The sequence below is a fragment of the Oncorhynchus mykiss genome, chromosome 8 (assembly GCF_013265735.2).
Source record: "Oncorhynchus mykiss isolate Arlee chromosome 8, USDA_OmykA_1.1, whole genome shotgun sequence".
Taxonomy (NCBI): domain Eukaryota; kingdom Metazoa; phylum Chordata; class Actinopteri; order Salmoniformes; family Salmonidae; genus Oncorhynchus; species Oncorhynchus mykiss.
Window position 1 is genome coordinate 89126358 of NC_048572.1, and position 23859 is coordinate 89150216.

At 43.1% G+C, this 23859-nt stretch overlaps 2 protein-coding genes across 4 annotated transcripts in view; one reads left to right on the plus strand and one right to left on the minus strand.

Annotated features, from left to right (window-relative positions):
- Nucleotides 1–110: 110 nt before the first annotated feature.
- Nucleotides 111–22338, minus strand: miga1 (mitoguardin 1). 2 transcript variants are annotated; one of them, XM_036986715.1, is made up of 16 exons: nt 21703–22338; nt 18590–18763; nt 16897–17113; nt 16621–16742; nt 16340–16466; nt 15612–15748; nt 14390–14513; nt 13928–14028; nt 5523–5647; nt 2976–3048; nt 2802–2888; nt 2507–2605; nt 2230–2364; nt 2030–2083; nt 1828–1944; nt 111–1590 (listed from the first exon to the last, which is right to left on the minus strand). In XM_036986715.1, exons 2-16 carry the CDS (start codon nt 18692–18694, stop codon nt 1333–1335), a joined length of 1881 nt encoding a protein of 626 aa, XP_036842610.1. In that variant the 5' UTR covers nt 18695–18763; nt 21703–22338; the 3' UTR covers nt 111–1332. The 2 variants fall into 2 exon arrangements, with proteins under 2 accessions (XP_036842610.1, XP_036842611.1); XM_036986716.1 differs by having other exon boundaries at nt 16933–17113; nt 21703–22336.
- A 294-nt stretch (nt 22339–22632) lies between these two features.
- Nucleotides 22633–23859, plus strand: part of usp33 (ubiquitin specific peptidase 33) — a 74717-nt gene continuing 73490 nt past the window's right edge. The window contains exon 1 of one of the 2 annotated variants that reach the window (XM_036986719.1): nt 22633–22713. The gene's annotated coding sequence lies outside the window, so the exon portion shown is untranslated. Of the gene's footprint in view, nt 22794–23859 lie in introns of both variants that reach the window. The other variant, XM_036986718.1, reaches the window with a different exon arrangement.

Consider the following 23859-nt stretch of genomic DNA (forward strand, 5'->3'; position numbering starts at 1 on the left):
TCCTACATTACTTTATAGGGTGTTCACCAATAAAATGATTCATTCAGGATTTATACAAACTTCCACCCAATAGAGATTTGCGTCAGGAAAACAATAGCCCAAACCCCATGTATGGTTCAAAATTTAAGATTTACTCAGAATTGATCATGTTCAGAGGAAATGGCATGATCAACGGCAGAACAGCGCTAACTTTGAACGTCAACTGACAAGCAAACTAGTTGCTGCAGGTTCGTCAGTGAAAACATGGGCTTTTTCTAAATTAAATACACGGAATACCAAACAGAAATAATTTGCCCCCATTTTTCTCTCTCGAAGCTAACAGACAATTTCAATACCTCCCCCCTCCGATAACCTGTTCCTGATGTCTTTCCCTTAAATCGCCATAGAAACTAGCAATGGTCACAGCAAATTAACATTCTTCTTTAATCAACACTGGCAAGTACATAAAGGTTATAATATTGTAGATAAATCACACAATGAATCATTAAATAGTTATAATGACAGGGCAAAGAAACCTACATTGACATTTCATTTCGTAGCACCCTCTTGACTTGCCCCATTATTAACATACTAGAGCAGTAAACCCTATACTTTATTTATATTAGACTAATGAAATGACCATAAAACCTTTGTGTGGTGGTTCTTTCCCTAGATGTCTAGAGGACAGTTGCATACCATGACCTCTAAATATCTAGATGCCAGTCAAATAAATACCTAAATTAAACCGCAGTGTTTAGCTTCTAAAACAGCTCAGACTGATGTCTAGGTTTGCAAAATTCTGTGAACTTCCCCCAATATTTTCCTGCAATTCCGGTTGGAGGATTCACAGATTTCATGCTTATTCTCTCCTGATTCCAGGAATCTTCTAACCAAACACTTCTGGGAATTTTGGGAAGCTTACTGGAATTTTGCAACCCTCATGTCCATAGTCCAATTAAAATACTGTCTGCATTTAAAATGCAAACTCATTCTGTCAAAAACATCACTCATTCCAAGGTTACTTTAAGCATGATTTCGTATGGGGAAACATCCATATTATAACATGCACAGACACCATGATAATTGTGTGTGGAGAGAAGAAGCTTCTTGAGTGACAGAAAGGTATGAAAATGTTCCAGTCAGTCACCATTATATGGGGCCTTTATAAAGACATCTCTGTCAATCTGGGTTGAGAACAAGGGTTGTGACACTAGCTCAGTTTCAGTCTCTGCCCAATCAACCCCCTTATCCATTCCCCATAAGTGGCTAGCAGTTACTTTGGGACTGGGTGTCTCTTGCCCAATCCCAAATCAACCCTATGCACTTTGGGAGACCCATTTAATCTTCTCAGATCTAGGGGTAGATCTGGCTTCCCACGGCCTCTTCCAGGGCAGAGGGGTGGAGTTGGGGGCTGGCTGTTGTGGTGAGGGGGGTGGCAGTGACGCAGCTGTTGATGTGCTGCAGGGAGTGGGAGTCGGTCCCCAGGTAGGCCAACAGCAGCTCAGACCGGCGATGGAGGAGGTGGAGCATGTCCTCAGCTAGAGTTTCCACACTGCAGTAACGCACCTTCTCCAGGTCAAAGACATCCTTCAGGAAGAACAGCACCTGATCCTGGAGGACGACAGAAACCATCCCAAAAAGTGTCTTTATCTAAGACACTGGACAAGCCTAATCCTGGATCATTTAGCATGTTTTTAGTCCAGTCTAGGCAACCGGTACATTGAATAGGGGATATGGAGACATGAGAACATCCTTAAAGAACAGATCGATTAGTGTTACAATGGCTAAGTCTCCCTTGACTTCAGCTGGACAACCTGATCAACAAAAAAAAAGTTAACATTACTCTACCTTGAAGAAGCAGCAGAAGTCGTGCAGGGAAGTCTTGGGCCCTAAGAAGCCCCAGGCCAGGACAGGACTGACCTGCTCACACACAGAGTAGAAGTGGGCTATGAACCCATCATGCACCTAGAGAGGAGGAGGATGAGAGGTTGAATACAGGCTAACCAGAAAAGTACAACAAAAAAATTACAGCAAAAAAACATTTCTGTACCCTCATGTGTTGTCTCTTCTGCTTCAGCACCGACCAACAGCTAGACGCGACCGCCTGGCAACACAAAACGCAACACATTACAATGCTGCAACAAATTCCCCATCACACCTTTGCCTTTTCATGGTCCTTTAAGCCAGACAACGTGGGTCCTGTTCTCTGGACAGTAGTTATCTACATAGGGAGAAGTGTCTCTGACTCACGGTCTCTTTGAAGGACGAGTTGAGCCAACGATTGTTGACAACGTTCTGGATGGAGATGGGAGGATTCTCCAGGTCCTCAAATGAGTCCATCAGGATGAAGTCCAACACGATGTCATAGAAGTTCAGGTGTTTCACCTGGTCAGGAGGAATAACATGCAGTCAGATCAGTGTGAAATCAGGATGAAGTCCAACAGAATGTTCAGGTGTTTTACCTTTAGCAAGGGAACATTTAAAACCCTTTCAGATCAGTGTGTGTGTGAGTGAGTGAGTGTCTCACCCCTCTCGTGGCCAGCTCCACCTCGGTGTTCTCCCAGTGTTCCGGGTGCTCCAGGAAAACAATCATCTCCTCAAACACTTCTTCAAACCTCTTCGGGCTCTGTCAAACAATTACACAAATCCGTTAAGAGTAGACAAACACTATCGACCAATCAAAAACATCTGTCAGACAGGAGCACCCAATCAGCTGATCAATCCAGTGTGACTATCCTATCACACAAACTAATGGTAGAAGTGTATAGTTTTTCAGCATTAATAGTTTCTCTAAAACAACATAAATATAATTACCATCTTACCTTATGCGCTTTTACAATTATGGAAGACAGTATCTTCTTTCCGGTTTCGGCCAGAAACGTCCTCGTCGCCCTCTCACACAGAATCAGCTAGAGATGAAATGGACCAATCACTAGTTTAGATTACAGTACTACGGTTTATCAGGATGTATTCTTTAAGAGTATAGAGGCACATACTTGACAGGCCTGCCGCACACAGTGTAACTTGGCCAGGAAGTCGGTGTCCCCAAGACACTCCAGCAGCTCAGTCCTAAAAAATAAAACAAGGAAATTAGGCATTATAAAATCAGACATACTAGGAGTCAACACTTAAAATGGTAAATGTCAACTTCATATCATCTCCAGCACTACCAACATGTGTGAAAATGGAGCATTTCTATGTTTTGTAGTAAAAAAAAATAGAGGAAGACAAGTGTTACCAATGACATCGTTGTGCACCATGTGATTCTAACCAATTATGAGGCATTGTCTACTAATTAGTAGATGTCATTGGTAACACTATAAAGTTGAAAAATGTCCCTTTTAACAGGAGACAAAATATTATTAGGAGAGTCATTCTACGAAAATGGTGCCTTTCCTTATAAGGCCGGCCTTATTCACCAGGAAAAACAGTTTAGTGTGAGATGACACAAATTGTTTGTTTTAATTGATGTGTCTTATTATTCATAAAACATATGTAAGACAGTTACATTGAAAAACATGTATTATATTGTAGAGCACGGTCTGTACCACAAAATGGGCTTGTTCCAATCATGAGTCATGGGTTCAGTGACATATTTTAAGTGACTTTACATGCCATAATGCAAAGGAAAGTTATATAGTTATTTAGTGGACTACTTAAAACTAAAATATCAAATGAATATTACAAATCATTTACAAGTATTAGCTGTCCCTCAATTTCATGTCACTGGTGTTAAAATGTATAAAAACCATCACTTTGAGAAAAAAAAAATGCAACATCATTGCCAAATTCTTCCTGGGTCAAAGGTTCATTGGAGACGGGAATGTTTTGTAAAGCACATGGTGAGTGTGCACTCTTCATACGTTAACAATTTGATTAGTAACTTGGTAATTTCATGCGAGGACTTAAGATGCGTCACTGGTGTTCTACAGTTTATAGCAAAGGGAAAGGAAATGTGTTTTTTTTTTAAGAGTTAAAGATCTGAAGTAAAAGTGAAGAATACAGGAAAAGTTCCATGAACATATTCGACTGCATACAAAATGTTCCCATCAGTGTGGTTAGGAAAACAGTTTTAGTTTATGTTCAATGTTAGTGTTTCTAATGTTCTAGTGGACATGTTTTTATGACATTTTAGTCAATAGGCGTGATCTTTTGGTCTCACTGACCAATAACCCTCATTTTAAGGGTTCATATTAAAATCAACCCATCTTATGAAATTATTTGTAATAAAAAATATATTACTAATAAATGTATAAAATTTGTTTGAAAATAATCATATCTTTGTCATTGGTTTCACATTGTGTCACTAGTATGACTGTATGGAGTTGCCCAATTTAATAGAAAATAGTTTTTGTATCTACCTAACTGTTGCTACATTCATTAGTAAACATTTTAAGTATATGATCATTCAATTTTGATGACTCAACCTCAATTATTTATAATGTTACAAAGAAAATGAGACAATATAACTTTATAAATGTTTAAACTAAATCATTAATAATCCAGACAATTTCTTAGTATTGTCATTAACCTTTTCTGTCTTTGATTATATATGCAAATTAAAGACTGAAATTACATTCTAGAAAGCCTGAATTGCCATCTAAAAAATAAATATTAATAGGTAACATAAGACAAAAAAGGCAAAAATAATTTTTTTAATGTGATGTAGTAAAAATATAAAAATATGTTAACCTGTAATTTATGTTGGTTTGTTTAAAACATTTTTTTTAACCCTTTCATGGTATCCAATTGGTAGTTACAGTCGTCTCATTGCTGCAACTCCTGTACGAACTCAGGAGAGTTGACCGTCGAGAGCTGTGCTTCCTCCTTAACCCAACCAAGCCACACTGCTTCTTGACACAATGCCCGCTTAACCCAGAGGCCAGCCGCACTAATGTGTCAGAGGAAACACCGTACACCTGGCTACCGTGTCAGCGTGCACTGTGCCCTGCCCGCCACAGGAGTCCTTAGAGCGCGATGGGACAAGGACATCCCTGCCGGCCAAACCCTCCCCTAACCCGGACAATGCTGGGTCAATTGTGCACTGCCCCATGGGTCTCCCGCTCCTGGCCGGCTGCGACAGAGCCGGACTCTAACCAGGATCTCTAGTGACAGTGCCTTAGACCACTGCGCCACTCGGGAGGCCCATTAGTCCATTGACAGTTAAATTGTTTATTTCTTGTCAGCAATTTAGTCATGATATGTAACTTTTAAAATATAGAAATCCCCTTATATAATTATGCAGCATTATATGATGCTAAATGCATCATACAGGGATGATATCTGTATTTTGAATTCCAAGTTGCATATCTTGAAAAATTGTTCATCAGCAATCAGGTTTTGGGACTGTGTCAACAATGGACTAATGAAATAAGTACCAAAAGTTAGTTTGGGGGTGGAGTTCCTTTAACAGGAGACAATACATTAGGCTCAACACTTAACAGGAGACAATTCACACCAAGATCATCAACCAGCAGGTGGGGCCAAGGTGCAACCTAAACAATCATAGGAAACTATGAGGAAAGAGAAGGTCTCCGTCTCACCTGTGTACTCTGCAGGAGATCTTTCCCTCCTCAGCCAACTGTATGGCCTCCTCATAGAAGGGGTTAATAACTATGCATGACCCCAGGACATAGGCACTACGCAGCTCCCTGTGCTGCTCTGACAACTGAGAGAGAGAGAATATTATGGTTAATAACTACACATGTAGGTTACAAGGGGTAGTGGTATAGAGACCTCAGGACATAGGCACTACGCAGCTCCCTGTGCTGACAAGATAATACAGTGCCTTGGAAAAGTATTCAGACCCCTTTGATTGTCACATTGTGTTAAAGTGGGATTAAAGTTTATTTAATTGTAATTTTGTCAATCTACACAAAATAATCTGGTCAAAGTGGGAAAAAAAATGTATAAAATTTTTTTTTCCTAAAAATGTAAGCAATAAAATAGTCAGGGAGCTGACTAAAGAGTCAAGACATGTTAGAAAAACCTTTGGCATCGATTAAAGTGCAAGTCGCCAAGAGCTTTGCACACCTGGATTGTGCAATATTTGCCCGTTATTCTTTTCAAAAACTATTCAAGGTGTTTGGGGGGGGGGAATCATGATTAGACAGTGATGAAGTTTAAACTAACTTTTCCAACATTCACTTTCTTCTTGGTAAGCAACTCCAGTGTAGATCTGGCCCTGTGCTTTAGGTTATTGTCCTACTGAAAGGTGAATTCATCTCCCAGTGTCTGGTGGAAAGCAGACAACCAGGTTTTCCTCTAGGATTTAGCCTGTGCTTAGCTCCAGTCCATGTATTTTTTATACAAAAAAACAACCTCCCTAGTCCTTGCCAATGACAGGCATTCCATGATGCAGCCACCACCATGCTTCAAAATAAATGATTATATTTTCACTCATTGTGGAGTCACTACAATGTTGTTGATCCATCCTCAGTTCTCTACCATCAGACATTGGGACTCTGTAGCCATTTTAACATCACCAATGGCCTCATGGTAACATCCCTGATCAGTTTCCTTCCCGCCCTGCAGCTCAGTTCAGACGGACAACCGTCTGGCGGTTGGTGACGTTTTTCATGGCCTTATTTCTTTTACAGCATATTGGATGACTGCCATTCATATTCCATTCACCCAGCTCAATGGAACATCGATAGGTATTATGTAGCTGTCTACACCTAAACTATCTCTATCATGAGGTTGCTACAACCTATGAATTAAAGTTTACAACCGTGCACACATATGGAGGAAAATGTGAGATGACAGACAGCGACACATTCAATACCGCCTTGCACACTATTGCCTGCATCTAACTAATATTAGGGTGTAATCATTAGTCCAACTGTTGCAAACAACCATTTCTATTGGGACAAATTCAGGTATTTTCATCCCTGTTTCCGTTGAACATTTTTCAACAGAAATCAGCGGAATGAATTACATCCCTGATCAGGGGCAATTTTGGCATGTAAATGTTGGTGGGGCAAACTCAAATATATTTCTAAATGCATGACCGCAAAGCCACTGCACTAAACAATACAATAATTCCACTATAAAAAAGTGGCCACACACTGTTAGGGCCTACATAAGGCTGACCCAACAGCAGAGCTTTCTTTTCAGCACCATGGAGTGAATTCTTACCACCACTACACCTGGTTATCAGCGGAACCTCGTCTGGCAGCAAAACAGTTATTTCGGCATAAATTACTTACTGCCTTTCTCAAATCCATGGCTGACTTGCTGAAACAAATGTGTTTTCTACTGACAATTGAGATGTACAAACGATGGCATAAGGGAACAACAAGCAGATAAGAGGCAATCTGTAATTTAGATTAAGACATTAATGAGCGAGCTGAGACGGACGTAGTCAATATAACTATTTGTTCAGCACTTTTGAAATGTACAGCGACAGAATTCAGAACATGGGCCGTTCTTACAGTATTCTCCCTGCACACCAAGTCGGAACCTTAGGATAATTAAAAGGGGGGCATATAAGCAGACAATGAAAGCTCTTACAATATTAAATGTTGACATTTCTCTAAAACAGGCTATAGGCTACATGTGCACCACCAAGTCAGAACAGTAGGCTAAGTTGTGAGGGGGAAAGGAACCAAAATGTTAGGGTGAGGCACATGGGTTACTAACAGCTTACGACACACCATACACTTACGTATACTGCAGCTAAGAAAGTAATACTTTCTCCCTGGCATATTACAATTTATGCAGCAGCATACAATACATTTTCAGACTCACTTCAACAGGAAGGTGGCGTGGCAGTCCTTGTGGGCAAATAGTCATTAAACCTTGTCACCAAAGTGGTATTCTCTGGATTTATGGTGCTTCCAAGACAACTAGGAATTCTGGAAAAAAAAACAAAGGTTGAATCATGATGTCTGTAATTTTCAGGCCGGCGCTCTAGAAAAGGAGGCCAAGGTTCCCGACTTGCAATTTTAAGTTGGTTGACCATTCAAAACATATTTTCCCAATCAAAGTTCCTAGTTGTGTTGAACTCACTGAAGTCGGAGATTTCCAGTTCCAATATATTTTGAACACGGCAGAATGAATTCAACCTTTTCAGGCCCGTGGTGTTGCGGCTGAATGTTTATCCTTTTCAAGCTTGAAAAAGAGACCCTTTCAGACAAATGTTTTAAATCCTTAAACCCAGACTTGTACCACACACCCTCTCCACTGAATAGCAGGCCGGGGAAGCAAAATAGTGATTGCTTTGCAACACTTGCAGTTAGCCACTGATTCCTTCCAAACCACTCATCGTTGAATTTGCGATTTCCAGCTTGTGTAATGGCCGATGATCACCGATAACTTATAACTTATCTTCATATGACAAGGATTGAAAAGGATTAGCCAGTAGATGGTGTATTATGGGAGTTTCTCCCATTCTTCTCTGCTGATCCTCTCAAGCTCTGTCAGGTTGTATGGGGTACGTCACTGCACAGCTATTTTCAGGTCTGTCCAGAGATGTTCAATTTGGTTCAAGTCTGGGCCATTCAAGGAATTCAGAGACTTGTCCCAAAGACACTTCTGCGTCGTCTTGGCTGTGTGCTTAGGGTCATTGTCCTGTTGGAAGGTGAACCTTCGCCCCAGTCTGAGCGCTCTGGAGCAGGTTTTCATGAAGGATCTCTCGCTACTTTGCTCCGTTCATCTTTCCCTTGATCCTGACTAGTCTCCCAGTCCCTGCCGCTGAAAAACATCCCCTTAGTTTGATGCTGCCACCACGGAGGTTGCAGGTTTCCTCCAGACATGACGATTGGCATTCAGGCCAAAGATTTCAATCTTGGTTTCATTTATTTTTATGTGTTACCCATTTCAAAAAGATCCCTGGTCTTTGTATTTGAATCTGTGCTTGAAATTCATTACTTGACAGAAGGACCGTAGATCTCATCTATCTATCTATATCATGAGGGACAGAGTTAGTAGTTCAAAAAGCATGTCAACCTTTATCTGATGTGTGTGAGAAATGATTCCCCCCCCCAGAGTCCATGTAATTTATGTGATTTGTTAAGCCACATTAATTAACTAATTTAGGCTTGCCTTAAAGTGGCTGAATACTAATGCAATGATTATATTTTAGTTATGAAATTTGTATTTAGCTACACTGAACAAAAATAGAATTGCAACATGCAAGAATTTCAAAGATTTTACTGAGTTACAGTTCATAAGGAAATGAGACAAAATAAATGAATCTATGGATGTCACATGACTGGGAGTACAGCTGTGCATCTGTTGGTCACAGATACCTTAATAAAAGGTAGGGACGTGGATCAGAACCAGTCAGTATCTGGTGTGACCATTTGCCTCATGCAGCGCAACACATCTCCTTCACACAGAGTTAATCAGGCTGTTGATTGTAGCCTGTGTATCACCGCATGTGGGCAACTGCACCGCCCACATCCGCAGGACTCTACAGAGGGTGGTGCCGTCTGCCCAACGCTTCACCCGGGGGCACACCGCCTGCCCTCCAAAACATCAACCACTGCCTGTTCAACCCACAATTATTCAGAAGGCGAGGTCAGTACAGGTGCATCAAAGCTGGGGCCGAGACTGAAAAACAGCTTCTATCTCAAGGCCATCAGACTAAATAGCTATCACTACCCAGTTACTCAACCCTCCACTTTTAGAGGCTGCCGCCCTATTTACATAGACATGGAACACTGGTCACTTTAAAATGTTTCCATACGATTTTACTCATCTCATATATACTGTATTCTATTCTAATGTATTCTAGTCAATGCCACTCCGACATCGCTCGTCCTAATATTGAAATATTTTTAATTCCATTATTTTAGATGTTTGTATCGTTAGATACTACTCCACTGTTGGAGCTAGGAACACAAGCATTTCCCTACACCTGCAATAACATCTGATAAAAAAATGTGACCAATAAAATTTGATTTGGAATGTTGTCCCACTCCTCTTCAACGGCTGTGCGTAGTCGCTGGATATGGTCAGGAACACGCTGTCGTACCGGTCGATCCAGAGCATCCCAAATGTGCTCATATGGGTGACATGTAAGGTGAGTATGCAGGCAATGGAAGAACTGGGACATTTTCAGTTTCCGGGAATTTTGTACAGATCCTTGTATCATGGGGCTGTGTATTATCATGCTGAAACACGAGGTGATGGCGGTGGATGAATGGCACTACAATGGGCCTCAGGATCTCGTCACGGTATCTCTGTGCATTCAAATTGCCATCGATAAAATGCAATTGTGTTCGTTGTCCGTAGCTTATTCCTGCCCCATACCATAACCCCACCTCCACCATGGGGCACTCTGTTCACAACGTTGACGTCAGCAAACCGCTCACCCACACAACACCATACATGCTGTCAGCCATCTGCCCGGTACAGTTGAAACTGCGATTCTGCCGAAGAGCAAACTTCTCTAGCGAGGCCAGTGGCCATCAAACGTGAGCATTTGCCCACTGAAGTCGGTGAAGACGCTGAACTGCAGTCAGGTCAAGATTTTAGTAAGGATGATGAACACGTAGATTTGCTTCCCTGAGACGGTTTCTGACAGTTTGTGCAGACATTCTTCAGTTGTGCAAACCCACAGTTCCATCAGCTGTCCAGGTGGCTGGTATTACAGGTGAAGAAGCTGGATGTGGAGGTCCTGGACTGGCGTGGTGACACGTGGTCTGCGGCTGTGAAGCCAAATTGGACGTACTGCCAAATTCTATAAAAACGACATTGGAGGCAGCTTATGGTAGAGTAATGAACATTCAATTCTCTGGCAACCGCTCTGGTGGGTGGACATTCCTGCAGTCAGCATGTCAATTGCAAAACTTTCCACATCTGTGGCATTGGGTTGTGTGACAAAACTGCACATTTAGAATGACTTTATTGTTCCCAGCACAAGGTGCACCTGTGTAATGATCATCCTGTTTAATCCACTTCTTTGTATGCCACACCTGTCAGGTGGATGGATTATCTTGGCAAAGGAGAAATGCTCACTAACAGGGATGTAAACCAACTTGTGTACAAAATGAGAAAAATAAAGCTTGTTTTGTGTATAGAACATTTCTGGGATATTTTATTTCACCTCATGAATCATGGGACCAACACATGTTTATTTTTGTGGAGTATAAATAGCTTATTTTTCTTCCACTTTGAGAGTATTTCGAGTAGATGACAAACTGACAAAGCAACTTTAATCCCACTAACTCAATAGAATGTTTAGAAATCGAAGGGGTCGGAATACTTTTGCAAGGCACTGTTGATAAATAGATGTATTTTTATTTTTCAAAAGCTTGGTAAACAGTGAAATGCTTCCCAACAATACAGAGAGAAATCGAAAGATAACGAGGAATAAAAACAATGAGTAACGATAAACTTGGTTATATACATGGGTACAAAGTCCATGAGCAGGGGTACGAGGTAATAACTTGGCTATGTACACAGGGTACCAGTACAGAGTCCATGAGCAGGGGTACGAGGTAATAACTTGGCTATGTACACAGGGTACCAGTACAGAGTCCACGAGCAGGGGTACGAGGTAATTGAGGTAGATACATGGGTAGGGATAAAGTGAGTAGACGACAGGATAGATAAACCGTAACAGCAGGGTTTGTCAGAGGAAGGCCCCAAAGATTGGAGTCTTTGATAGTCACCCTAGTCATAGAATGTTCTCACTGCCAAGGCAGCAGCTACTCTTCCTGGGGTGTATTATGGATCCCCAATAGTTCCTGCCAAGGCAGCAGCTACTCTTCCTGGGGTTTATTATGGATCCCCATTAGTTCCTGCCAAGGCAGCAGCTACTCTTCCTGGGGTTTATTATGGATCCCCAATAGTTCCTGTCAAGGCAGCAGCTACTCTTCCTGGGGTTTATCATGGATTCCCATTAGTTCCTGCCAAGGCAGCAGCTACTCTTCCTGGGGTTTATCATGGACTCCCATTAGTTCCTGCCAAGACAGCAGTTACTCTTCCTGGGGTTTATCATGGATTCCCATTAGTTCCTGTCAAGGCAGCAGCTACTCTTCCTGGGGTTTATTATGGATCCCCATTAGTTCCTGCCAAAGCAGCAGCTACTCTTCCTGGGGTTTATCATGGATTCCCATTAGTTCCTGCCAAGGCAGCAGCTACTCTTCCTGGGGTTTATCATGGATCCCCATTAGTTCCTGCCAAAGCAGCAGCTACTCTTCCTGAGGTAAAGCAACATTAAGGCAGTTCTACACAATTTTTTTAAAACAATACATTCATAACAGATTTCTTCACACACTGTGTGCCCTCAGGCCCATACTCCACAACACAAAATCTATGTGTACGTGTGTGTAAGTTTTCGTGTGTGTGTGTATGCATGTGTCCGTTGCTTCACAGTCCCCGCTGTTCCATAAGGTGTAAGAGTGAACAAAGCTGTCGTCAAGGCAAAGGAGGGGCTATTTGAATCTCAAATATATTTTGATTTGTTTCACACGTTTTTTGGTTAGAACACGATTCCATATGTGTTATTTCATAGTTGATGTCTTCACTGTTATTCTACAATGTAGAAAATAGTAAAAGTAAAGAAAAACCCTGAAATGAGTAGTTGTAAAATTTTGACCGGTAGTGTAGATCGATGACAAAACTTAACATTGTCGATTGGGATTTCTTAATTTTTTGGTTGTTCATAAAGTAATATTCCAGAATTGACTACTTTTTGTTAAGACTCCAAACTAATTTCAGCAGCTGTGTCGGTTACCCATCACCCGATTCTAATTAGACAACTCTCCGCTGTCCATGGTGCTGAAACAAGACAATATGTCTGCCGGTCGGTGACCTTGGCGCTTGGACGCTTACTTATTGAAAGATGAGACTGTCATCATTTGAAGAAGCAGATTGCCTGTTTCCTTGGAGCTAACGACACTGGGGACTATCCTTCGAGAATCTCTCAGGGCTGTGATTTGAGGTCGCATTTTTCCCATATAAAATCTGAGATGAAGAAACGCGCCAATGCCAGGATGAAAGAATTGAGAGAGTTAGGGGAACAGGAAAGTTTAGAATGAATTCCTAGAACGCAGATCAAAGTAGAAATATGAATACAATACTATCCTTTCGAAACGAATGGGGGTCTTAACTTTGAACTGGGTGACAAACCACAAATGATTAGCAAGACAGCCAAGGCATGTACATGCATCTAGAGCTATTCATAAAATAAAAAAAACAGAACGGTCAAATAGTAACAGACCCACAGGATATTAATAAATATTTGGAGCAGTTTTTACCCGCACTGCTGTACATAAATCAAAATGCGATGTCACTGATCCACAAACTATGGAACGCTTTCTCACTGAATGTGCACTTCCTAAACTGCTGCACTCGATGCCGGGTTAACTCGAGGAGATTAACGCAGCGATAGCAGCCCCTGGACCCGATGGATATGTAATAGAATTCTATAAGAAATACTGCGCCAGTCTAGCTGCGAATGTTTAATCAATCCAAAGAAAAATGCCAAATTCACACTAAACACTGAGACACTGATCTTGATTAGAGATTCCATGGAGATGTCGTCTTATCGCCCCGTGTCGTTACTCCCCATAGAGAATAAGGTGCTGCACCCTACTCAATATTTTTTATTTTACCTTTATTTAACCAGGCAAGTCCGTTAAGAACAAGGTCTTATTTTCAATGACGGCCTAGGAACTGCCTTGTTCAGGGGCAGAACGACAGATTTGTACCTTGTCAGCTCGGGGGTTTGAACTTGCAACCTTCCGGTTACTAGTCCAACACTAACCACTAGGCTACCCTGCCACCCCAAATATGTACTTCTGGTTTAACTACACTGCTTGTAATGACTAAATACGGTCTTACAATTGCCGTTCCATTCAACACTACAATTCAACACTACAATGAATGTCAAGGTTTGTATCAGTCTTTATTGGAAAATAATAAACAGATTATAAAAAGATAATGTAATGCCAGCCCTCTACTGTGTAGTGTGAGGTGTGTGTGTGGGTCTCACCTCTGCAGCAGACATGAAGGAGTCGTTGGAGGCGATGCTGACGGAGTCTTTGAGACAGGACACATCATCCAGATCATCTCTACAAAACACACGAGTCTTATCTGAAACAAAACATCAAAAGTGTATTGGTTGCGTACACAGGTTTAGTATATGTTATAGTGAGTGCAGCAAAAGGGTTACGTTACTAGCTCCTAACAAAGTATAATGTCAAACAAGTAAACAAATAATTAAAAATACAATAATCTAGAAATGTCAGAACAAATCCAATAACCAACACAAATTGTACTGTAACAGTAATCCAAATGCATTATATATATATATATATATATATATCCCACGCAGCGCACCGAACCCCACGCAGCGCACCGAAGTAAGTGTGTTTGAGTGCGTGTGTGTGTCTGGCTGAGTGTGTTTGAGTGCGTGTGTTTGAGTGCGTGTGTGTGTGTCTGTGTGTGGTCTCACCGTGGCTGCCGCTGTGTGAGGAAGGTTCAGAGACGCCCAGAGCTCCTTCAAACTCCTCCTGTAGTCTGTAGGCTCTCTGGAGGAGAAGCTCCAGCTTGTGGACAAACTCTGCACTGATCAGGTCCTGACCAGGAAGACACAAAGACGTTACAACAACACACCTTTATGCGCACACAGTACACACATACATACCGCACTCCCATACATACAGCCTGGATGTGTGTGTGTGTATCACAAACTGGGCATGATTGGGAGTCCCATAGGGCGGCACACAATTGGCCCAGCGTCGTTAGAGTTAGGCCGGGGTAGGCCGTCATTGTAACTAAGAATTTGTTCTTAACGGACTTGCTTAGTTAAATAAAAATTGCTAAAACAGTACATTATGTACTCCCATAGATATGTACTGTGTGGTGTCACTCTCCTCAGCTGTGGAGTCTCCAGTGTATTCACCTCTATACTCTCCTCAGCTGTAGAGTCTCCAGTGTATTCACCTCTATACTCTCCTCAGCTGTAGAGTCTCCAGTGTACTCTCCTCAGCTGTGGAGTCTCCAGTGTATTCACCTCTATACTCTCCTCAGCTGTGGAGTCTCCAGTGTATTCACCTCTATACTCTCCTCAGCTGTGGAGTCTCCAGTGTACTCTCCTCAGCTGTGGAGTCTCCAGTGTATTCACCTCTATACTCTCCTCAGCTGTAGAGTCTCCAGTGTATTCACCTCTATACTCTCCTCAGCTGTGGAGTCTCCAGTGTACTCTCCTCAGCTGTGGAGTCTCCAGTGTATTCACCTCTATACTCTCCTCAGCTGTAGAGTCTCCAGTGTATTCACCTCTATACTCTCCTCAGCTGTAGAGTCTCCAGTGTATTCACCTCTATACTCTCCTCAGCTGTGGAGTCTCCAGTGTACTCTCCTCAGCTGTGGAGTCTCCAGTGTATTCACCTCTATACTCTCCTCAGCTGTAGAGTCTCCAGTGTATTCACCTCTATACTCTCCTCAGCTGTAGAGTCTCCAGTGTATTCACCTCTATACTCTCCTCAGCTGTGGAGTCTCCAGTGTATTCACCTCTATACTCTCCTCAGCTGTGGAGTCTCCAGTGTATTCACCTCTATACTCTCCTCAGCTGTAGAGTCTCCAGTGTATTCACCTCTATACTCTCCTCAGCTGTAGAGTCTCCAGTGTATTCACCTCTATACTCTCCTCAGCTGTAGAGTCTCCAGTGTATTCACCTCTATACTCTCCTCAGCTGTGGAGTCTCCAGCCCCCAGCATAAAAGAGGAACAGTCAGGCTCCTCCTCCCCTGGTCTGCCACTAAAGGTTAAGGCCTGCTCCCACCGCCTCAGAGCCTCCTCAAACAGCTCCATACCTGGAGGGCAACACACATTACAAACCGGGAGTCCTGACTGCTTACATATGCCCCCACCCCCTAGAACCTGACTCTCTCCATATGCCCCACCCCCTTGGACCTGACTCTCTCCATATGCCCAACCCCCTAGAACCCGACTGCCTCCATATGCCCCACCCCCTAGAACCCGAAAGCTTACATATGCCCCACCCCCTAGGACCCGACTGCCTCCATATGCCCCACCCCCTAGAACCCGACTGCCTTCATATGCCCCACCCCCTAGAACCCGACTGCCTCCATATAACCCGACTGCCTCCATATGCCCCACCCCCTAGAACCCGACTGCCTCCATATGCCCCACCCCCTAGAACCCGACTGCCTTCATATGCCCCACCCCCTAGAACCCGACTGCCTCCATATAACCCGACTGCCTCCATATGCCCCACCCCCTAGAACCCGACTGCCTCCATATGCCCCACCTCCTACAACCTGACTGCCTCCATATGCCCCACCCCCTACAACCTGACTGCCTATATATGCTCCACCCCCTAGAACCTGACTGCCTAACTATAAAACACACAGCAATGCCTCAAGACCTGTGTGTGTCCTCACCCCTGAGGTAGAGTATTTGAGGCGTGGTAACAGGGATGTTGACTACATTAGAGATGTCTTCATCTCCAGGTTTGTCCCAGCAGGTAGAGCTATTAGCGCAGGTACAGGATGAGTTGATACTCTTTACCTGGTAAAATAGAAGAACACATTCAGAAATACAATGTAATCTTTCATCGACCATATCAGCTGAGAATTCCTATTGAATTGACTGATGAGGAAATATTGACCACTTCTGGTAAACAGTAGAAAATTCCAACTATGGATCATGTGCGTGGTCCTACCGAGGCCAGACTCTGTAGTGACACAGACAGCTTGCTGTAAGGTCCTCCGTTGGGCAGAAGGCCACAGGCGTAGACATTCTTACAGTTGAGAGACAGGCTGAGGTTCTGGCAACTGCAGGCATCTATACACAAAGAGACGGTCAGGTTTCATTACAATTATCTAATGAAAAATAGTCTTGTCAATATTTAAATGACTTTGATCAGAGGAAACAGTGTCTCTTCACTCCAGTCAACTAGCTGGATCCAAAAGGGGAATGAAATCAAACTGTCACTAGCCCTCTTCCCACTCTGGGTCAGGTGTATAGTATGCACCTTTCTCCTGGTGAACTGCCAGGTCCGGAAACTGAAAGGTCCCCGTCTGCTCCCACTGGGGTGACTGGACTCCCTTCTTCCTGCCTTTCCTCCTCTGGAAGTGACGGGCGAGGAAGAGGAGAGACACTGCGCCGAAGGCTGTAGCAGCAACTACTTTCTTAGTGCCTGTACTGAGGCTCACCTGGGGGGGGGGGGGGGGGGGGAGGGGGGGTAGAGAGACGGTTAAAAATGTGCAAAATGAGTCATTCATTAGGCATAGAAGGGAAGAAAGCAGACTGAAACATGGAGGGACTACTGCAAAACGTTTACCACCACATGCCTTAATGAACACAACCCAGGAAATACATTTAAAACAGGCGCTGTAAATAACTGGTACTCTATGGCTGAAAAGTAGCACACTACGTAGTATTTCAGGGACTGGGAGACTAGCCCGGATCGAGGGAAAGATGAACGGAGCAAAATAATGAGAGATCCTTGGTGAAAACCTGCTCCAGAGCGCTCAGACTGGGGCGATGATTCACCTTCCAACAGGACAACGAACCTAAGCACACAGCCAAGACAACGCAGGAGTGTCTTTGGGACAAGCTATGGATAAGAGCGACTAAACATTTAACATGAAATGGGTCAGTTCACACCACCTAAATGCCAGAGATTCCACATAAAACAAGTGGTTTACAAGCTCAGCTGGATTGGTACACTGTTGAGGTCTCCTGAACTAAACAAGTGTGCTCCCTTAAAAAGACATTGGCTGGAAAAAAGTATTTATCCATTTGAGATGCCCTAGCCAGTATACACATCCTCAAAAATAGTCTAAGTAACTTAAAAACAATCCTTAAATTGCGCAATGTTACATGTTTTGTAAGATGTTTTGTGCAGTATTTCTCAATGAAAATAAATATATGTAATGACAGACATTGAAGAACTCCTACTGTTGCCGAAGGGGCATAGACTTCGGACTTTGGCTTGTGTGTCCGAACAGCTGGAAAAAAAAAAAAAAACCTCACCCAAGTCCAAAACGAAAATAAAAATAAACACCAATGTCGTCATACTACATGCGCCAACTCTTTGGGCTGGGAAGCATGCGGGCGCCTTCATGCAACCACAACTTCCACTTCTCTTGTCATGGACTAGTTCAAAGACCGACAGGGAGAACCGTCAGTCAGTGACAGGTTCTGACTGCAGCACCACTACATCTGTATTCATCCCATGGTCCATAGGACGAGGACAGCACCCAGCCACATAACACATTGACCAGATTGGCAATAAGTAGCCAAGTCCCGAGCAAGAATGGCACATAGGAAATGGGCAGGAGCCTGTTTCTGTAGTGCGAGGCAGCTTGAAGTTGAAATGCAGCCCCCTGGACAGAACGCTTGTATATCATTCGGCCTTCCCCAATCCATCTCCTTAATGCAGATGGCCAAGCAAAGAGGCATCGGGTCCCATTTTTAGAGTGTTTGGTATGAATCGACAGGGGACTGAACCAACAGAGTCAGGACAGACACTAAACACCAGGCCACTGAGTTGGTAGTTCATATCAATGGTAGAGCCTTACCTGTGAGGGGGAGAGCCTTACCTGTGAGGGGGAGAGCCTTACCTGTGAGGGGGAGAGCCTTACCTGTGAGGGGGAGAGCCTTACCTGTGAGGGGGAGAGCCTTACCTGTGAGAGGGAGTTATAGAGGGTATGGGGCAGGTTGATCACGCGGATGGCTGCCAGATGGAAGGACAGCTTGGTGGAGGGGCCAGTGAAGGTGTCGTCTGTCATCGTAGCGGTCTTAACTGTCCATCACCCTGCTGCAGGGAACACTGTCCGATCCTCTTCCTTCTTCTTAAGCTGTGGAGGAGAGGACATAAGACTTAAGGTTGTCACACACACTTATGTAATAAATCTTTGGAGATTTCCGGGCAAGAACAACTCTTTCTGAATACAGTAATTCATTAATAAATGGCCTCCCGAGTGGTGCAGCAGTCTAAGGCACTGCATTGCAGTGCTAGGTGTTACTACAGACCCGGGTTCAATCCCAGACTGTATCACAACCGGCTGTGATCGAGAGTCCCCTAGGGCAGCGCACAATTGGCCCGGCATCGTCCGAGTTAGGGGAGGGTTTGGCAGTCATTGTAAAATAAGAATGTGTTCTTAACCTCTCTTGGGTAGGGGGCAGTATTTTGATGTCTGGAAGAAAAGCGTGTCCAAAGTAAACTGCCTGTTACTCAGGCCCAGAAGCTAGGATATGAATATAATTGGTAGATTTGGATAGAAAACACTCCAAAGTTTCCAAAACTGTTAAAATAATGTCTGAGTATAACAGAACTGATAAGGCAGGCGAAACCCCGAGGACAAAACATCCCCCCCAAAATGATTCTGCATACCTCCATTTTCAATGGCTATCACTTTTATAAGGCCAAGTCCTCCCAGATTGCAGTTCCTAGGGCTTCCACTAGAGGTCAGTCTTTAGAAAGAGTTTTAGGCTGGTTTTTGGAAAAATTAGCCAGGAATTGTAGTTTTTCTAGGTGGCTCCCATTTTGTCTGTAGTGTTTGCAAGCGCGTGTTAGAGTGCATTCTTTGGTATTTTTCTCCAGTAAAGACAATAATGATTCTCAGTCTTAAACTTCATAGTTTATTTACGTATTAGTGTACCCAAGGTTTGATAGTAAACGTTGTTTGACTTGTTTGGAAAAGTTTATCAGTAACGTTTGGGATTAATTTTGTATGCATTTTGATTGAGGGAAACTGGGTGGATTATTGACTCTAGCGCGCCAGCTAAACTGAGTTTTTATGGATATAAAGAAGGACATTATCGAACTAAAGGACCATTTGTGATGTAACTGGGACCTTTTGGAGTGCCAACAGAAGAAAACCATCAAAGGTAGGTAAGGCATTTTTTATATCGCAATTTCTGACTTGTGTCGCACCTGCCTGGTTGAAATATGTTTTTCATGTGTTGGTATGCGGGGCGCTGTCCTCAGAAAATCGCATGGTTTGCTTTCGACGTAAAGCCTTTTTAAAATCTGAAATAGCGTCTGGATTAACAATTCACGCTTTATTTTGATGTATTACACTAGTGATTTGATGAAAGTTAAATATTAATAATTCTGTAGTTTGAATTTCTCACCCTGCAATTTCACCGGATGTTGGCCAGGTGGGACGCTACCGTCCCACCCGCCCATAAGAAGTTATGGACTTGCCTAGTTAAAGTAAAACATTCTGTTTTATTTTTTTTACATTTACTTGACTTTTAGGTAGCCTAGCCATTATGGTTCAACTCTCCTCTCTGGTAATGTTGACAATGAACATAACCACTAGAAAAAAAAGGCTAGAGTGGAAACAATTTAGTGTCAACATGTGAAGTATCCAGGGATGCTGTTTTACTATCCTGCCCCTCCTATGAATCAAAACACCTGCCCCTACATTCTCCTGTCTGTCTGAAAGGGGGATACCTAGTCAGTTGTTCAACTGAATGCATTCAACTGAAATGTGTCTTCCGCATTTAACCCAACCTCAGTCCCCTCCTGTACTCCCTGTTCACCCACGACTGCACGGCCAGGTACGACTCCAACACCATCATTAAGTTTGCTGACGACACAACAGTGGTAGGCTTGATCACCGACAACAAATGAGACAGCCTATAGGGAGGTCAGAGACGCCAGGACAACAACCTCTCCCTCAATGTGAGCAAGACTAAGGAGATGATTGTGGACTTCAGGAAAAGGAGGGCCGAACCCGCTCCACATCGACGGGGCTGCAGTCGAGCAGGTTGAGAGGTTTAAGTTCCTTGGTGTCCACATCACCAACAAACTATCATGGTCCAAACACACCAAGAAAGTCATGAAGAGGGCATGACAATGCTTTCTCACACTCGCAAGACTTAAAAGATTTGGCGCGAGTCCCCAGATCCTCAAAAAGTTCTACAGCTGCACCATCGAGAGCATCCTGACCGGTTGCGTTCCCGCCTGGTATGGCGACTGCTCGGCAGCAGACTAAGGCGCTACAAAGGGTAGAGAGTACAGCCCATTAAGTCACTGGGGACAAGCTTCCTGACAAAACTGTCAAAGACTCCAGTCCCCCAAGTCAGACTGTTCTCTCTGCTACCGCACGGCAAACGGTACCGGAGCACCAAGTCTAGGTCCAAAAGGCTCCTTAACATCTACCCTCAAGCCATAACACTGCTAAACAATTCATCAAAATGGCCACCAGAATTGAGAATCACCCCTCCAACCATTGTTTTTACCCTTCTGCTACTCGCTGTTTATTATCTATGCATAGTCACTTTACCCCTACCTATATGTACAAATGACCTCGACTCACCTGTACCCCCACACATTGACTCTGTACCTCCTGTGTATAGCCTCATTGTTATTTTATTGTGTTTATTTTTTTTACATGTAGTAAATATTTTCTCAATTCTAATTAAAACTGCATTGTTGGTTAAGGGCTTGTAAGTCAGCATTTCACGGTAAGGTCTACACCGGTTTGTATTCAACGCATGTGACAAATACAAGTTGATGAGTTGACAAGTGAAATCAGGTGTGTCTTCTCTGGAAGAGCCTAGACCTAACACACGGAACGGCTAGGGGTCTCTGAGGTCTGAGGACAGCACCCACCAGACAGAGACGCAATCGCACATACAATGCATTGCTACTAGCTAGCTCAATAAGCTAACTAAATAACTAGCTAGCTGACTCTTGCTCATGCAAATATGCAGAAACTGAAGACTAACGTACAACAAACACATCAGTGTCAGTTAAAGCCTACATGTATAGAGTCAAGTGTACCTTCAAGGCTTCAGTGTGATTTTCCCAACACCGGCTGCCAAAGCTGCCTCTTGCACGTGCGAGCAGTCTACCTTGAGGAAAAAAATCTGCATATCTCCAATGAGCAACGTCATGATTCAGAAGGTCGGTTTTCCGGTGTGGGGGGGTTGCTTTCAAAATAAAAGCCCAGCGCAAAGCTTGGACATGTTCCTACACAGTCAAACTATTTCGACGTATTAAATATATTTATAGTAGGATTGTCAAACGTATTCCATGTCAAACCCTGCTCTAGCCAACAGCTGGCAGATACGGGTAGGCTAGTCTACATGATGAGATTAACAGCTGGCAGTCAAGCATCGATCGTCATGTCACTTGTACACTTAAGCCACTATTTTACCTTCATAAAGACCCTTGCTATTTACTGGAAAAGAGAATGAAGGTCACCATCCATTTTCCTCACGCTGTGAAGTTCATCATAATTTATTTAATCTGTAGCCTAATAAACAGCATGATTCCCCAAGACGTTGTGGTAGGACCACACAACATAACATCGCGTGACTCCAAGTTTACTTTGATATGATGGTTATTATATCAATATTTGCACATAAAGGCGTTTCCACCGCCATTTCTCGCATAATTATTTTACCAACATGGCACAAAATAGATCCCACCATGTTGAACAAACAAATGATCTGTCAGCATTTATAACATTTTACCCAAACTTCCTGTTTCCATCACAGCTGTCATAATTTTTGTTACATGGTTTGATACTCGCATAAAAACTATAGATGGAAACGTGGTTATAGACTATGTAGAACTCCAAGTCAAAATCTATTTCAATTTGTTTATTGTGCAGAATCTGAATTTTGTTATCCCACTCTTAGTCGTCAGGTGACGCAGCAACACCCATTCCCACACAACTACAAGATGACAGTTGCGTCAGAAGGCGGATGCACTCCTTGCCATTTGGCGGATCCATGTGTGGTTTCACGGCGTGTGGGAAAGGAGTTAGGTGCGGTTGAATCAGTGAAGGTAACCTGTAGTGGACTTCTGATATTTGTTTGTGTTTCTTCTAACCAGGGCGAGGGGGAGCTCCGTGTCACGCAACTTGGGTAAAGATCTATTTCTTGCTTTGCTCTTAGGAACAGGGAACCATTGAAAGTAGTGATTTCTGGGGTAACGTTAAGTGTGGAGGTGGAGCAATTGAAGTTGAAGATTCCTGGTGTTTGTGATGCCCACCGTTTGGTGAGACGCAGACCCGGGGGGAGGGTGTGGTGAAAAAGAGGAGTCACTGTCAGTCCTTTTTAGTTTTGAGTCAGTCTTTACCAACAAGGTCATGTTAGGATATATATCAGTTTGTCTCTGTGAATGGTTTGTCCTCTGACAAATCAACTGTACATTTCGGTGTTCCTCAAGGTTCCGTTTTAGGACCACTATTGTTTTCACTATATATTTTACCTCTTGGGGATGTTATTCGAAAACATAATATTAACTTTCACTGCTATGCGGATGACACACAGCTGTACATTTCAATGAAACATGGTGAAGCCCCAAAATTGCCCTTGCTAGAAGCATGTGTTTCAGACATAAGGAAGTGGATGGCTGCAAACTTTCTACTTTTAAACTCGGACAAAACAGAGATGCTTGTTCTAGGTCCCAAGAAACAAAGAGATCTTCTGTTGAATCTGACAATTAATCTTAATGGTTGTACAGTCGTCTCAAATAAAACTGTGAAGGACCTCGGCGTTACTCTGGACCCTGATCTCTCTTTTGAAGAACATATCAAGACCATTTCAAGGACAGCTTTTTTCCATCTACGTAACATTGCAAAAATCAGATACTTTCTGTCCAAAAATGATGCAGAAACATTAATCCATGCTTTTGTCACTTCTAGGTTAGACTACTGCAATGCTCTACTTTCCGGCTACCCGGATAAAGCACTAAATAAACTTCAGTTAGTGCTAAATACGGCTGCTAGAATCCTGACTAGAACCAAAAAATTTGATCATATTACTCCAGTGCTAGCCTCTCTACACTGGCTTCCTGTCAAAGCAAGGGCTGATTTCAAGGTTTTACTGCTAACCTACAAAGCATTACATGGGCTTGCTCCTACCTATCTCTCTGATTTGGTCCTGCCGTACATACCTACACGTACGCTACGGTCACAAGACGCAGGCC

What these genes read in the sequence shown, in the direction of transcription:
- miga1 (XM_036986715.1), bottom strand. Translation starts at nt 18,694, where the DNA reads ATGACAGACGACACCTTCACTGGCCCCTCCACCAAGCTGTCCTTCCAT. An exon ending in ATCTCCTGCAGAGTACACAG is followed by an intron (nt 3,049 to 5,522) that starts GTGAGACGGAGA and finishes TTTATTTTTTAG; the next exon opens with GACTGAGCTGCTGGAGTGTC. An exon ending in AGAAGAGACAACACATGAGG is followed by an intron (nt 1,945 to 2,029) that starts GTACAGAAATGT and finishes CCTCCTCTCTAG; the next exon opens with GTGCATGATGGGTTCATAGC.